Source organism: Platalea leucorodia (genome assembly GCF_965183815.1).
Source record: "Platalea leucorodia genome assembly, chromosome: 1".
Taxonomy (NCBI): Eukaryota; Metazoa; Chordata; class Aves; order Pelecaniformes; family Threskiornithidae; genus Platalea; species Platalea leucorodia.
Window position 1 is genome coordinate 4,649,974 of NC_138823.1, and position 17,460 is coordinate 4,667,433.

Consider the following 17,460-nt stretch of genomic DNA (forward strand, 5'->3'; position numbering starts at 1 on the left):
GCAGAGTGGGACAATCACCTCCCTCGACCGGCTGGCTATGCTGTGCTTGATGCACCCCAGGACGTGGTTGGCCCTTTTGGCTGCCAGGGCACATGGTTGGCTCATACTCAACTTGCCATCAACCCCAACCCCCAGATCTCTTTCCGCAGGGCCGCTCTCTGTAGTTCTCCCACGTCAGCTGTCCTTGCTTCCAGTGTCCATACGCTTTCCTTTTCCGCCTGTGTTCTAGAAGAAGATCCCTGCTCAACCAAACCGGCCTTCTGCCCCGCTTGCCTGAATTCCCACACTTTGGAATTGCCTGCTCCTGTGGTCTTAAGAGATGGGTCCGGCGTTCATGGACCCCAATACCTTCAAAAGCAGATTCCCAGGAGACCTTACTAACTAGCTCCTTCAGCAGCCCAACGGCTGCTCTCCCCATACACAGGGTCGAAGTTTTGCTGGCAGTTTTTCTCCTAACCCTTTGAAACTCAACTGCTTCGTAGTCACTGCGACCAAGACAGCCACCAACCACCACTTCACCCACAAGTCCCTCTCTGTTTACAAACAACAAATCTAGGAGGGCACTTTTCCTAACTGGTTCCCTCAGTACCTGCACCAAGAAGTTATCATCATATGCAACGTGCTTCAGCAATATCTTGGACCTGTTTGTGTCCACTGTGTGATATTCCCAGTTGACATCTGGGAAGTTAAAATCACCCATAAGGACAAGGGCAGTTGATGCAGAGATATCCCTTAATTCCTTGTAGAATAATTCATCGGTGTCTTCATCCTGGCTGGCTGGGAGGTCTCAGAGGCAGCAGACCTCCCTGAACAGCGGGTCCAGTCTGCGCATTGGGCCTTCTGTTCCCCGCAGAAGGGAGTCCCCTATGGCAATGACCCATCTTTTTTTCCTTATGGAAGTGGTTTTGATGCAGGGCGTAGGCCGACTTAACCTCGGCGACCCCTCCAACCCAGATGAACCATCATCCTCATCAATGTTCAGTTCCACGTGCAAAGCCTCGTACCTGTTATGCACGGGCACCTGGGAAGGTGGAGCAGTCACGGAGGACACGCGCCGGCTGCGCCAGGCAGGAACTTGTCGCCATTGCCCCCATCCCTTGAGTCACTGTGTTCAGCCAGGCGGAGAGAGGATAGGGAGTCCTCCGTATCATGGGTCCTGTCTGCCTGACAGGTCTGTCCCGGGGAGGCAGGGTGCGGTTCCAGTAGTCTCTCTCTCTCTCTTGCTCTCCCTGATGCTCCTCAGCCTACTCACCTCTGGCGAGTCCCGTACTGGCATAGGAGCAGGGCACAGCCTGCAGCCTGGCACCTGGGCGGCAGCGTGTTCCCACCGGAGCTCTGTCTGGGCAGCTGCGTCAGTCGTGGTGGGCGCAGAGCTTAGGGAGGCCGTGGCCTTCTGCCGGGTGGAGACCATTGCTCCCTGGTCGAGGCGGCAGAGCTACAGCGCCCTGCCTCACCGTGGCCTGTTTGCCCGCCCTGGTCACTGGCACTCGCCAGGGGCTTCTTTTATACTCGTGTGGGCTTGGCTGCCATTGCTCCCGGGAGGCAACTACAGGGAGACGGGCAGAGAGGAGCCAAAATAGCTGAGCAAGGGAAAAGATAACAGACTGGCAGGATGCAGGGGCTCTGGCTGGTCCATCAATACATTTATAAGTATTTATTAAACTTCTGTTTTCCATTCACATACCAACCTGTAAACAGTTTTAAGATTGAGACAATTTCAGGCAAAGCATGAAACTTGCCCGGTTTGTCAGCCTGTTTTGAGCCCTGACAATCTGCTTTTTAACCGCAAGGCTCAACAAACGGCTTGCTTACAAAATTGAAGCCGTCAAGCGCTAGGATTTATAGTGCCACGATTCGCAGCAGCCCTCGCTACGGGCCAACACGGCATCATGCCAAGCGTTACATGAGCACAACCAGAAGAACGGTCTCTGCCTCAAACAGCTTACCCCAGGGTGAAACAACAGCCGGACAGAGAGACAACGACACACGGACGTCACGAGCCAGTATCAGTCGGCAGGATCAGCGCGGGCTGCGCGCTGGCAACTAGACCTGGCAAGCTCTTAGTAGCCGTCGTGGCAAGGAGGAGCTGCGAGGCTCCCTTCCCCTGTGCCTTCCCACCACCGAGGGGCTGACGGGAAGGAACTGAAAATCCACTGAAAACAGAACCAAACCCCGCAGCGCCGTTCCTGCGGGTTTGCCTCCGCAGCTGTCGCGCTGGAGCAACGCTGACGTGGTTAAGTGGACACGTACCCGAGCTTTCTCGTCCCGCCGGTGAGACAAAGCAAGGCGCGTTGCGCTCCTCAGCTCAGCTGAATCGGTATTGCTGCTCCTCCTGCTCTTGGGGATGGGTTCGTTTTCTTGAAGGATCCTTGTATCTCATGGTTTTGTCTGATGCGGTTAAACTCTTCTATATACTGGCGTTCAACAGCTGGTATTAAAGAAAGCAGTGTTTTTAAAAGGAGACGTCTACTCAATAAATTATGTTTCTATTCAACAAATTACTTTGGAGTCTTTTATCAATAAAAGAACTCACAGCGTGAAAGTGGACGTTTGCTAGTTTTGTCATCCGACATTTTCACACAAGCTGAGTACGAACCCGTTGAGAAGGCAAAACCAGGTTTAAAAAGTCTGGCAGGACTGAAAAATCAATGATGAAGGCAGTGACGGGCAGGCAGCAGGCTGGTGGAGCTGGGTTCATCTCTGCAGCAAGTGGAACTCCTTCAGCAGCACTTGTGTGTCTCTGTACAGAGACATTTTTTAATTCAGTAAATAATTCATTTCGCTTGCCACCAGCAGCCCGACGGCTGCCAGGGGAGGAAATAAGGAACCTGAAAGTTAGAGATGAGGGGCTCAGAAGAGGACACATTACCAGCAGAAGCTGGTTTTAGAAAGCAGAATATATAGAAAGAAAAACCCAGGCAATTCCTCTCTGCAGAGCACAGATAGGATGCGAGTCACTGCTGAAAACCATCTTTCCTGTGTAACTCAATACAAGAATAAGATCAAGGTACAAAGACAGGCCAGAGTATCAATATAGTGTTTAATATTCTGAAATTGAAAAAAACCCTAAAAAGTTAAAATTTCAGTTACCACCATATGATAAAACCTTTCATCAGCACATTGAAAGAGTTAGGAATATTACACGGAGCATATTTCTAGTTTACACTTCTGTTAGGCCTACACTGTTGTGTATCTATTCAGAAAAGTAGCAGCCCATTTTTTCCTTCTATTTACAGTATTTTACACATTGTATTCCACTTTACTCAGCACTGATACAGTTTAAAACTATTCTGCATAGATTTATTGTTTTACTTGGAGATAATTGTCATCAATGGAAAAAACACCGTAGGTCAGGAAGCGATCAGGGAACGCTGCTCGAGGGAACCCTCGAGGCTGCAATCGGATGACGCTGGCTTCGGTAATTAAGGAGTAGGTTGATGACTCTGCAGTACTTAAAAATTAAGCAGGTTCTACACAAAATACCAGCAGTTCCTCTGATTACAGAGACACGACTGCAGGGAGGAGTGGCAGAGGTTTGTCTACACAGAAGCTGAAAGGTTGGTTGCTTCCAAAAGCATGTATAAGATGTATGGAAATTAAATAAATTAAGTAAGTGCTTCAGATGAAAAAAAAAAAAAAATCAAAATCAGTTTCACAAAGTGTTACAAATGCCAAGTGCTGTGCATTGTTTTTAAAAGGAAAAACAAGTTTAAAAAGTAAAACAGTCATTAAGAAGAGCCAAGTATCTCGTTTCACCAGCAGGGAGCTTTCAGAGCTATCAGGGAGAGCCTGTCTGCGTCGACCTTTTAAATAATACATAAATATAGATACGGGGGCAAAGGACAGTCCTCCCAGCCAAATCTAGCTGCTAGCTCAGAAGGATACTCGGCATTTACAGTAACAACTCCATAAATCCAACAAACGCACTTCATTTTTTCTTTTCAGTGACCGTTTCCAGCTATTATGGGCTGTAAAGACAGTATCAAGGCAACCCGTGCACAGCCCAGAAGGGCTCCGGTGGAGCTCCTGAACCGGCTCCGGCTCTCTCGATGCAACCTGCACCAGACAGCCTGGCCTACAACCCTCACCCTTCACACCGCCACACGTCAAGTTTAAAGCCAGTGACCCCTCCATTCACATTTCTGTTTCTTTATCAAACGTGCGGCAGCAGCACAAGGTGCAAGGAGAGATTCGCTTCTATTTTGATTTTCTGCAACAATATAGGGACTAAAATAACTCAATAAATACAAAACAATAACACTGACAGGTAGTTGAAATACATGGAAAATGCTGGAGCAAACACAGCCCGAGGTCTTCACTTTTTTCCGGCACAGGTAGACGTATTTTGAATAGCTTAACTATTCCACTTTCCAAATGGCAATCTTCCCTTCTTCCTTTCCAGAGCCGCTGAGGACGTATCTGTCCTCCGCCGAGCACAGCGCCTTTACTGTATCGGCATGACCGACCAACTCTTTCTCCACAGTCTTCTTCTCAGCACTGATCACATAGATCTTCCCTTTGCTTTTGCCTTGTGATCTTCCACTGCTGCCAACCCAAATCTGGAGGAAACAAAGCCAAACCACAATCATTTTCACTACTTTACATTTCAGTCTAGAATACAGTGAAGGAGTAAAAACATGCCACACTGATACAGCGAGGGCTCTCTCTGGCTAGGCTGGAAAAGGGAAACACTGAAAATTTCCTATATATATATATATCTATCTGTTGGAGTTCGCGTCTCTCTCACTGTCCCTGATGCTCCTCAGCCTACTCACCTCCTCCTGGAGCTCTGCCACCGAGCGGAGGAGTTCCCCTACCTGGGCGCACCTCCCACGGGGCGCTCGCTGCTGCCGCCCGGTACTAGCATAGGAGCAGGGCACAGCCTGCAGCCTGGCACCTGGGCGGCAGCGTGTTCCCACCGGAGCTCTGTCTGGGCAGCTGCGTCAGTCGTGGTGGGCGCAGAGCTTAGGGAGGCCGTGGCCTTCTGCCGGGTGGAGACCCTTGCTCCCTGGTCGAGGCGGCAGAGCTACAGCACGCCTCTACACACTAACTGCTGCGTGAACTGCCGCGCTGCAGCCTGTTTGCCCACCCTGGTCACTGGCGCTCGCCAGGGGCTGCTTTTATACATGTGGAGGCTTGGCCACAGTTACTCCTGGCCCTGCCCAGCTCTCCTCAGCCGCTGTAACGTGAGCTGCGGGCTGCCAGCAGGTCTCCTGGCTCCCCTGAGGTTCCCCCAGTTCAGGAAACCCCTCTGTGCACCACATTAGAGGGCTCCACTGCTGATCGTGCTGGCACCGGAGCTGCTCGCCTCGGCAACTCGACTTGCCTTTGGTTCCACAGACCCAGCGCAGAGAATAAGACAGAAGGCGTTACTTTATCACTGTATAAACCACAGCATGCCCATACCTTGAGTGCTGTGTGCAGTTCTGCTCTCTGCACTGCAAGAACAGAGAAAACGCCGGGACGAGTAACTAAAACTACCAAGAGAAAGGAACAGCTGTCATATGAGCCAAGATGGAAAAAGCCAGGACTCCTGAGGATGGAGAGAAGGCAGCTAAGGAGGGATCACATTAAGGTTTACAAAATCACAAAAGTGCAGATAAACAGAATGTAGAACCATTGTTCAACACATCCCGCAATTAGAGAAGTAAGGGACACATGTGGAAACCAGTGAAAGTTCAGTTTCACTTAGAAGAAAGTACTTCTCTGTACATGGCTGGCAGTGAACTTCTGGAGCCTGCTGCTACAGCAAACTGTGGCACCAGCAAGTTTGAAACGAAACCAGATCCACAGAGATTGGGTCCCAAAATAGATAATAAAAGACTGAGGCAGAGGTGTACATTTTAGTACCCCTGAACAAGAAGCATGGACAGTGAGGGAGTTAAGGGGAAAGGACTGCAGATACAGGCGAGGTTCACAGGCTCTCCCTACGTAGCATTGCTATGCCACTGTGAGAAGCAGAATATGGGGTCAGCTGCATCTTGTCCAACCCAGCAGAACACAGCTGTGGTCTTCTTGTGGACACTTTTGTACAGGGTGAGTGCTCACCGTTGTGTATTAGTAATGCTAGCCAGCCAGAAATTATCCTATTTCAGATAGAGACATTATGCGATCTGAAGTGGAACAAAAGAGAGCTTAATGCCTTAGGGTTTCCAAACAATCCTCTAACTCCCATGAAACAGGGGTTAAACATATCCATCTCTACTTTGAGGATGGATATCTCAAAAGGTTTTTCCATTTCAGTTCACAAATCTAAGCAAGGGCTGAATACACACAAAGCTTCCCTATTTCATGAGGCAATCATGCAAAAAAGTCATTTCTGAGGAAGGAAGGAGGGAAAATTTGAGAAAAAGATTCAGCAAGTTGCTTTCCCAATAGATATATATTAACTATTTATTTGCAAATTAACCCTAAACCTGCCCATGTGGTATCATGACTACAAGCATTTGCACAGCTACTGATGCCATGCAGACAGCGCAGGTACACAGCCTGAGGCCAGTAATGACAGGGACACAAGGGGCTAAGATAGGAAGCCATTGGCTCCTTTGGTCTCTGTTGAGTTAGGAACGTCGTAACTAAACAAGAAACAGGTCATCTACAAAAATAGATCAGCTAATTGGCATTTATTGTTTGTCTATTAACCTTTTCTCAGGGCTCCTAGGACTAAGCCTTGGATAAAATATCAAGGGAAGTAAACTTTCAGTTTCTACAGTTCCCTGAAAATGTCAATGGCTAATAAAAGTCCCCGCGCATTTAATTACTGATGAGGCTTTTGGCTTGACACGCGTTTTGGGGTATACCTGTAACAGCCAGTTGTGTTGGGCAGTCATTAGCTTCTCTGATTTCAAAGAGGAATCAACGTTTCAAACCAGTATGTATGCAACCACCCAGTAAAGAAGCTAACCAAATGACAGCCCATGAGAGCTGCAAACAAACAAAACTTTAGTAAAGAATTCCACAACAGGCAAAAACAGTCCAAATGCCTCTCACCTGATTTTTAACTCTTATCATACAAGTAATCTCAGAGCAATCTTGAAGATGAATCTTTTGAGGCGTACTTGTAAGGTCTCTGGTGTTCCAAATATACAGGTCACTACTCCCTGAATAAGATGCCCACGCTTCGTCTCTCTAAAGCACAGAAAGAAACGTTTAACATGAGCATTGCTGACAGAAGTATATTGCGATAAGTAACTATGGCTTGTAAAGCCACATAGTCATGCTTCATTTAAACTCTATTAATGGTTTAAATATAATACCTCCGGAAAGAGCTGGAAGCAGAGAAAATAGGAACACACATCCTTCAGGTGATGGTCAATTTTCATCTGTAGTTGAAATTCATAAGTAGACACTACAAGTATGCAACTTCCAGTACCTTCAATATTAAAAGATAAAGAGTTAGTAACAGAAGTGTCTACTTCCTCCATCTCTATAAACAACAGAGAAAAAAGGCAAAATAAAATGGATGCATCTAACAGCTGTCTTGTTTCTCAGTCAACAGTGAAATCTTTTGAGGTACTTCTTCCTGGTTTTCACAGTATCTATTTTTTAGATCTGTTCTTTCTCCAAATGCTAGTCGCTATTCTGCAGTGCATACACCTGTTAGTTTGGAGTCCAAAAATGATGAGAGGAGAGGAAACAAACTCCTTAAATTAGGACATCTCATACTTAGGCTCTCGAGTACACAATTATTTTCATCAACAGAACTGAGACCAAGTGTCTGTGCTACAAAGTTAACGGGGCTGCATCCTTACCCACCACAGCAACGGCAGCATCGCTACTGCCCACAGCAGGACCAGGAATTTCCCAAGGCTTTAGCTGCTGTTCTGTTAAGATATGTTTCGATCCAGGCTCTTGTGTATGGCAGCACTGAGAATCAGTGCAAAATTCTTGAATCGGTCACCATTTATGAAACAACTTCAGGATGATCTTTTACCCTACCACGAAGCTTTACTTCATTCATCTGAACTCCTACAGAGGGGACGACATTTCTAGAAGTGGCCAAAATGTAGGTCTGGGGATTACCAAGTCAAACCAACACCGTAAAGTCTAGCTGAAATACCAAAAGCAATTTGCAACTGCTAATTGCCCCTCTAAACTTTAAAAGGACTATCTTAAAGTTTTCCATTCCAATTTACAGGCATTGCCAGGGGAGGTCAGACAAATCCAGTGTAGCCAGAAGCCACATCCTGCAGCAGGGGCAGTACCTCCAGGAGCAATCCAAGCCAGCCACCTATGTAAGTGTTTTGGAGGCCTTACCTACAGAAGGCTGCTTAAACAGATTAAGTGGAGAACAGGGGAAGAACATCACAGAATCATAGAATCGTTTAGGTTGGAAAAGGCCTTTAAGATCATCAAGTCCAACTGTTAACCTAGTACATGTACACCTAAGTCTGAGTTTGAGATTAATGTATTGTTCTGTCTAATAAAACAGCGTATTATGTGAAGAGGTAATTTTTTTTTTAATTATTTGAGGAATGAACTTACAGCACCACAGTTGGTCATTATGAAGCTTGATAGAAGTGAGATTTTGGCAGGGCAGCTGAAAGACACGGTTAACTTTCAGAGTGCTGATGTTCCAAGCAATCACTGTTCCATCTAAACTGCTTGAGTATGCTTCGCTGTTGGTACAGATTAAAGAAATAACAACAGTAGTATAGTGTACATTCATGTTCAGAACAAAGTGCATACACAGAAGAGACTTACTTGCAAAATAACCAATTTTACAGTAAGCCAAATTAATGTTCTTCATTTCAGAGACTGGAAGCACAGTAACTATTTCCAACAGAAAATGGACTGAAGTCCAAAAGCCTTCAAGGCCAGATACTATCATTATTTTAATAGCAAACAATTAGACTGGTTCAATTCTTTTAAACAAGGTGACCAGAGTCTTGGGCGGACAGGAACATGTCCACCCTGTGCCCACCAAGATGCCTAGGGAAGGATCTAAACGTTTTTTGTTCCCTCGCTATGTTCTAGGTAGCGGGCTCTAGGCAGCTGAAAGTGCATTTAAGCAACCAACAGCTCTGGGTCGCAGCCAGGCATCCACCTTTCAAGCTGCTTATGTCTCCTACTGGAACAAAAGTATTCTAGTACAGATGCTTTTTTCTTCTTAAGATTATACTTTACAAACTCTGTAACATTAGAAACACTGCAGGCTGATTCAGAGCTCTAAGTGAACTAGAGCACGCATTACATCATGCGTGAGTAGTTAGGCACAACAAAAACTTCTGTAATTTTCCTGAATGTTGTTGCCTGTTGGATTTTCTCTCTTTTTCTGTCAAGTGAGGACAAAAACATCTCGAAACTGTTTTTCTTTGCCACTGCACCTGAGAAAACAAATTATACTACCTTTTTTTTTTTTTTTTTTTTTTTTTTTTTAACATTTGTCTTCAGATGAGAAAACCTTTTTCAGAATGTTCCAGCAACACCTAAGCAAATTCTCCCTGAAACTCAGTTACACCTGCTGAGCCACTGGCAGAGCTATGGCTGATGTCTGGGCTGGCCTGGGAGTTGCTGCCCCCACGGGAAGACAGCAGGTTAAGGCCTCCAGCCAACGCTCTTGCCAGTGCTACCAAAAGATCAAAAGCATTTTGCCTGAACAAAACAATAAATGTATTATTTCTTTTACAAACAGGCAGAAAACATCCAGAAGCATGCTGTAAACATCTAGTCGATCATGTGCTCAAAGCAAAAATTAAGTGGTCCTTAAACTGCATCTGTATCGATTCATCGCTGGATGCTGCCAATTCCTGGCTGCTCTCATCCTCATCCAAAAAAGCATTCCTTTATCCTCTTTGTTCCAAAGTACATAATGCTCTTTCTTTAAAAAGGAAATTCTTAGTTTACCATATACAATATGGGAGCCAGAAAACAGGCTAAATGAAGGCTTATGTTAGCAGGATAAGCTCCCCTGTTTAAAACAATAAATTCTTTCCAACATCTAGGAAAATCAGTCACTGGTTTCCTATATGGGCTCCTTTTCCTTCAGCACAAGTTAACTTTCTGCCTTTGTTTCAGTCAAATAATTCAAGCACAATACTGTATCATTTGGATCTTTAACTAGTCCTCTGCTCACTGTGGGCCAAATTCGCTAGGCTGGTGAATGCTGTTCCAGCTACATAAAATGGCTTCCTATTCAACCACAGAAAGATTCTCCACAAGTCCATGACTCTTCAGTGGTACAGACGTCCTTCACATTTGCTTGTATATGTATTTTTAAGAAGAAAACATTGTAATTAAATATACCTGGGTATTCCATTCTTCATCTCCACAATAATGTCTGTAACGTCAGAACGATGATCATTTAGTTGCTTATTACAAGACATACTGTGGGTGTTGATTATATAAATAATGGAGTCTTGAGAACCGATCCACACTTGACTCTGTTCTACCATGATCATACAAGTCTGGGGAGAAAAAGCAGAATTAAATAAAATCTAGAAGAAAAAAAAAAAAAAATCACTCTTTAATGTAACATACAAAAAGGCTATACTAAGATGCTACAGTTTTTTGGTGATGACAGTAAGAGATGAAGACTGAGCGCTCCAGTATTCTATCCTTTGCTCTGCTCTATAAATAATGAGAGAGGACAGATCTGTTTGCTGAGTTTATCCTTCAGCAAATAGGATTAATAATGTATTTTGGTAACTGACTCAAAGCTGTGTTTCCTGGCCCAAACAAAGTAAAAGTTACAAAAGGCATCAGGGGAAACCCCAGAAGTTAAGTGCATTTCTCTCTTCTGGATTGGAAGCTGTCCTAACCATCTGATATAAACACACTTCCTACTTCAGTTAGAAGTGGTGTCTAAGAAAATACTGTATTTTCCTCTACTGTCTCTGGAAAGTCCTTCCCCCACTCAGAAGCTCTTCATTTCTCTCTCTCCTGAGTCCCATCCGTTCCAAACTTTCCTCCTCTTTTCTTTCTCTTCTTTAGAATAGGTCAGTATCCGACTCTTCTCCTGGATTTCCATCTTCCCTCCACCCAGGCCTTCACTATCAGCTTTACCTCTCCCTTTTTGACTCTCTCCCACACTCATCCACAGTGATGTTTCTCAGCTTTCACGCAAGTGACCTATCCAATCCCTTTTCCTGCATGTTCCCTCTACTGCGTGTTTTTCACTCAGTCTGCAGCTCTGGTTCAGCTTCCCCTTTCATTGAGAGAGTTATTCTTTTCAGGTGGTCTTTCACGAGCAACTCTCTTTAACCTGCTGGTTGAGTCATCTTCTTTTAGAGTGTTATCTCTCAATATCATCTACCTGGTTTCCTTACACCTTTCCCCAATTTCCAGTTCTTCAGCACAAGTGACTTTTCATCCATTCTTAGGGCTCATCTCATCTTCTCTTTATATTGATTCTTTCCATTATTCTTTCTCCTCAACTGTTTCAAACTGTCGTGGTTTAACCCCAGCCAGCAACTAAGCACCACGCAGCTGCTTGCTCACTCCCCCCTTGGTGGGATGGGGAAGAGAATCGGAAGGGTAAAAGGGAGAAAACTCATGGGTTGAGGTAAGAACAGTTTAATAATTGAAGTAAAATAAAATAGAACAGTTAAATAGGTAAAGCAAAAGCTGCGCACATAAACAAAGCAGAACAAGGAATTAATTCGCTACTTCCCATCGGCAGGCAGGTGTTTGGCCATCCCCAGGAGAGCAGGGCTCCATCACGCGGAACGGTTACTTGGGAAGACAAACGCCATTGCGCCCAACGTCCCCCCCTTCCTCCTTCTTCCCCCAGGTTATATACTGAGCATGACGCCATGTGGTATGGAATGGCCCTTTGGCCAGTCTGGGTCAGCACCCCCCTGGCTGTGCTCCCTCCCAGCCCCCGCCCCGTGCACCCGGCAGAGCAGGGGAAGCTGAAAAGTCCTTGACTAGTGTAAGCACTGCTTAGCGACTACTTAGCACTACTTAGCAAGAACCAAAACATCAGTGTGTTACTGACATTGTTCTCATCCTAAACCCAAAACACAGCCCCATACCGGCTACCAAGAAGAAAATTAACTCCATCCCAGCTGAAACCAGGACACAAACCCACCTTCCTGCCCCAAGAAGCCATGCCGTTAGGCCAGTAGGCCCTCCTGATATCTGATCTATCGCTTCCCACCCACTGACTTGTTCTGTTAGGAATCCATTTTCTCTCCTTTCCTTTTTTCTCAGAAGTCTCCATTTCTCCAAGTTAACTGAAGCCCAGACAACTCAAGTGTCTTTCTACAACTTTTAAAGGACCGACAGTGATTCAGGGTCATACAGGCTATAGCAATAAAAACACCAAGCTAAAGCAGCAATTGCGGTATGTGCGTCAGTCTTACCAGTTTAGAGCGGCCCATTCTGAAACAGTGCTGTTGAATAGACCAGGTAGATGCATCAAAGACCACCACTTTGCCCTCATTTAAAGCACACCAGAGTTTCGGATGAGCGTTGCCAGGTTTTTCTGAAGGGTCAAGATGCCCTAGAAACGAAGCAGAGAAGATGAGAGAGGTAAAAGAAAATAAACCACTTTTGGAGACGTGTGGGAAAACCACCATTTGGCAGAGCAGCTTTCTAACAAAACACATCCGTGTTCTGGAACTCACATCACTGGTTAATGAACGACGCAGTTTTCACAAGGAATTTGTGCTCGTTCTCATCTATTTGTTCAGCTCGCTTTATGGTTTAATGTTACACTTCAGAGTTATTCAGAGCAGAGAGAATCTTTTTCATTGATGACTAAGTATGTCGCTAACTGGGATTGCAGGAAGGCTTTTAAGCCCTATGAAATACAACTAATAAATCACTCGTTCTATCTGCTCCATTAGAGCTCCACTTAGAAACCTCTTCCTACAAAGAACGAAAAGCACCACGACCCACCCACCCACATACAGTTGCTCCTGCCCACTTTCTTGACTTTGGAATTCCACTAACTTTCTTCTTTTGTCTCAAATTGCCCAAATACTAGGAATTACACATGAACTTACATCAGAAGCTAGTAAGGTTATGAAGTTAAGAGTTAGAAATTTCCAGAATTAACATATCTGCTATCTAAATTCATGTCCATTGCACACAGTCCTTAACTTTTCTTTTTTTCCTCCAATGCTTTTTGAATTAGTCAGATATAAACGTGCCAAGTATCACACAAAAGCTCACAAGGAAATTGATAATGCTTTCTTCAGGGTTGGACTTAAATGGCATGCAATGAATAGTACATTAGATCACATACTATACAGTGAGAGTTACGGGTATATAGGTCTGGCTGAGATTTCAAGAGGTGGTACGCTATTCCCTGCACTGTGGCTCAACCAAACACCCCCATGTGACTCTACTGAAAAATAAAAAAACAACAATGAATATTGATCAATGCTGGAGCATCATTCATCCACCCTGCTCAGTAAACGAAGCAGAAATCTTAAAGGGAAATTGGCACATTAACACATAATTGAAGTCTATTATAAGGCATATACACACAGGAAGACAAATTAAGACTGTGAAAGCTATGCCTTGGAGTATCTTAATATGCAATATTACTGTTCTTTTTTAATGATTTTCTGTTTTAGTATTCAACACACAACCAAAGCATGTCAGAATGTGAACAAAATCAGGCAGTCATAATAGCAGGTCTTATGAGATAACATGCTTTATAGGCTAATTAAAGCTGGGCTAACATAAAGCAAGCAATACATCACCTTACCTGGCGTATAAAGCAAGACATCTATTGCCTGTGGAAATGTCTCACCAGCTGAGGGGTTGATCTTGTGCTTTAATGTCTCTGAAGTTGTTTTCGGGACCATCATAGGCACTAAAATAGATTTTTAAAAGGTCATGAAGTGCACACTTAAGCCTGAAATAGATCTATAATTCTTACGAAATAATAATTCTGCACCATTTATTCACATTTCTCACTTTTCCTTCCCTCTAGCCTTGGCTGACTAGGAGAGCCCAAACACCATTTGTATGAATTTTGGCAGCAGAAGCATGCATACAACACCCAAGCAGTCTAAACAACCAAAACAAAACCACAGCAGCCAACAGGGAGACAGACATGCCAACTAAGGTTCTGATGCACAGAAGCAAAACACACCCCACCCCTAAGCTTTCCATTAATACCATTTAACGAACTACGTCCATGAAAGTGCAATGAGACTAACATCTTTTTATATTTCTACAGATAATCAGTTTGAAAACAGGAATATAAACAGAAAGAGCTGAGACAGATGATGCAACAACAGCAGGCTTTGTAGCACTGCTACGTGACTGACCTTCATTTTTCATCCTGTCAAAATAAGACAGTTTAGAGGCTGCATATATGGTTTTGGAGGACTGCAGGGCACCAACCACAGCATCCATCAGGAGAACATTTGTCAGTGCTTGCTGAATATACTGAGGATCCTAAAGACAAAAGTCTTAATGTAGTTTATCTATTGCTCGTTATTCTTACAAGTCGCTATGTTCAATAATCACCACGCATGTCACGCTTAGCACAAGTGCTAGCCAGGTGCTGCCCTGCAGCATAATTCATGCTACTTGCAGTCAAACCCCACTCCCACATCACATGTTCCACTCCCAAGCACGGTCATGGAGCAGGGAGCCAGGAGCCAGCATTAATTCATTCCACTGAAAGAAGTATTTCAGATCTGGCACAATCTTGATAGGGGATGTGCAAACGAAACCACATGAACGGCACTGATGGAAAACATACGGCAGGCACAGGATGGGTATCCATTTTCAGGCTGGATCTCTCTTCACAAGAGAAGAAAGCCAAGCTTCCTCTTGGCTAAAATGATTCAAATCCTTCCTGAAGGACCACCAAGCTGCATTTTCACTAAATTCAGCAGTCATGAAGAATTATGTGGTTTAAATGGAAACCCTGCTTGTACAATCCTTTTTCTCAAGGTTTCTGTGGCAGAAGACATCTTGGTCTATTCCTCGATAGGATCTATAGCCATCAGGGTTCCAGCATGGCAAAACTCTTTCTACACGTTAAGATTTTGAAGCAAGGTGGGGAAAATTTTCTGTTAGTTCGGATCACTATTCTCATGTGTTGTGAGTTTATTAGAAGTTCCATGCCAACAGATAAGAAATAATATCCTATATTTTTAAATGTAATCTCTCTCTTTTTCCTTTCTTGTATTATTCTGGAAGTATTATATTTAGAAGTAACAACAAAAATAAAAGTTTATGACTTCGCTATTGTTTGCTGAAACCTAGAAATTCTGAGATCGATGCACGAATTACTTAGGACAGAGACAGAAAGCACATACTTCATACTTATTTGGTTAGAAATTCCCATATTTATACCTTGTGATCATCCGCCATTTTCTTTCCAGCCCACATTTCTTTCACTATCAGGTACCAGAGATCACACTCAGTTTTAAGGTTAGCTTCAAAGACTTCTTTTTTAGATAATGTTTTAATCCTCAGAGTAGGTATTCTCAAAAGCAGGAAAGCTACAGTCGTGCTCTTAACATCCTGGAAGCGTAGGGAAACAAAGAAAATGCAATCACAGATAAGGTGCACTACGCATCCTACAGGGCAACTTGCTCTCTTCATAACTACAGCTAATGATTTCAATTGTCCATACACACTGTTAAGCAGAGATGGTTTTATGAAAATATAAGTTTCAAACAACATCATACAGACTTCACTACACAGTGGGTACAAGCTGGCTTGCTGACCGCACAGTCAAATAAGCACACTTAATGCTCATGTCATTAAAACATCCCTAGCTCTATATCCTGCTGTGCTTTGCACCTTTCTGTACATCTAGAGGTTATGACCCCTTGATTTTTGTTCTATGTCCTCCTAGCACCTAGCAAACTGTATTACATCTGCTCCGAAATTCTTGGTCCAAAGACCCAGAATTTTATCTAATCACTCATAAGTTATGACTTCAGAGGTGTTTCTTACGCTCCTTACTGGAACTTTAAGTTGAGAGACCGATCTCTGCAGAATGGGACATGGCCTATATCCTTAGGCGTGCAAGAGAACAAGAAGTTACTTGATGCTCACCTCTATATCCCTGAAAGCAGCAATCTGGACATAGCCAGGATGTCCTCCTTCAGTCAAAAGGAACAGGCGTTTTTGGGTCAGAGCTATTTTTCCTACACCATAGTTAGTTTTAACTGAGCAAGATAACTTGTAGACACATTCATTTTTATCTAGATGCTCTATTACTGTTGGTGGCAGATTCACTTCTTGAGCTTCTGCTTCAGTTTCTTTCCAGTAGTTATAGAAATCTCTGAACGTTTCAGGATCGATTTGTTTCTGATGTCCTGAAAAATTTTTAAAAACTTGTTTACTGTGAGAAACGATTATACAGATTTGCACACAAAAGATAGCTTTAAACGATACTAACAACTTTCAAATTGTGCCCCTAACAGCATAACGGGTAAGCGAGGTGCAAAAACTACAAACAATAGGCCTGGAAGACAGTTAAGAGACAAAATCCTTCTCTTGAGGTACAAAGATTCCTCTGCAGTTAGCCTAGGCCATAGGCCCCATGCATCTGGCATCCTCCCTTCCACCCCACTGTACGGAGGGAGGGAGCAAGCACTGTGCCAGTCTCGTTTTTTTAAATTCATGCCAAAAATCCAGTCAGCCAACGGGAAAGGATTTGTACTTCCCTACTGAGCTGAATACTTCTCATTATGACTTTCCAGTTCTTTATTCTATTGAATGCTACTATATCACATACTTAACCAACCTGGATAAGAGCTAAAGTTATAACAGTTAAAAGACTTCAGCAACAGGTAATCTAAGTAATTAATTATTCTAAGATTTCAAGCTTTTGGACAGCAGAATCTCAAACACACACAAATTCTTGCGAGACGTACGCTACCGCTGGCTTCAGAAAGTCTTGCTATTTTGACTAATATTTAATCCTTTGTGGCCACAAAATACAACAGTTACCAGAGTAACTAGGCACAGAAAGAGAACTGAGTATTTTATAAAAGCACTCTCAAACTATGTTTTTAGAAATCAATCAGACGATTCAGATCTCATTCAGGAGAGAAGAAAGTCCTCTCAAATATTAATGTAAGCTTTCCTTTTGCTATGATGACCATCCAAGAGGAGATTAACTGTAGCTACTTGAATTCTGGATTTTGTTAGTTTATTTTTAACAGACTGCCACCTTGCCATGTTACCTAGTGGTTTTACAACACAGAGGTATTTTCCATTAGCAACTAGGACATTCACTTTACCCATAATCTAAGCCAAAGCAGAACTGCACACCATCAGATCCCAAAACTACCTCACCTACACAACTTGAAAAATTGTAAATCGTGTGCCCAAATATGAGTAGATTCCTCGTCTTTATTGTGGATGCAAGGATAGACATTCTTGTATACATTAAATCTACTCTCCATAATTATCCTAATTAAGCTGTCCATAAAGGTCACATATTGTGAGTTCTTAGAGGCCCAGAAAATGTTGAATAAAAATTACAAAAAAAAAAAACCCGGAGACAAAAATTTTATTTTGGTTCATTAA

The 17,460-nt window shown here is 43.6% G+C and overlaps 1 protein-coding gene across 2 annotated transcripts in view; it reads right to left on the bottom strand.

The window, feature by feature from the left end:
• Positions 1-3,021: 3,021 nt before the first annotated feature.
• Positions 3,022-17,460, bottom strand: part of DENND3 (DENN domain containing 3) — a 41,165-nt gene continuing 26,726 nt past the window's right edge. For both annotated transcript variants that reach the window (XM_082323354.1, XM_082323353.1), the window contains 10 exons: positions 15,979-16,241; positions 15,268-15,438; positions 14,229-14,358; positions 13,661-13,768; positions 12,306-12,445; positions 10,246-10,406; positions 8,485-8,618; positions 7,257-7,372; positions 6,991-7,128; positions 3,022-4,559 (listed from right to left, as the gene is read on the bottom strand). In XM_082323354.1, coding sequence (XP_082179480.1) covers positions 4,359-4,559; positions 6,991-7,128; positions 7,257-7,372; positions 8,485-8,618; positions 10,246-10,406; positions 12,306-12,445; positions 13,661-13,768; positions 14,229-14,358; positions 15,268-15,438; positions 15,979-16,241 — 1,562 coding nt within the window. In that variant the 3' untranslated portion in view covers positions 3,022-4,358. The remainder of the gene's footprint in view (positions 4,560-6,990; positions 7,129-7,256; positions 7,373-8,484; positions 8,619-10,245; positions 10,407-12,305; positions 12,446-13,660; positions 13,769-14,228; positions 14,359-15,267; positions 15,439-15,978; positions 16,242-17,460) is intronic.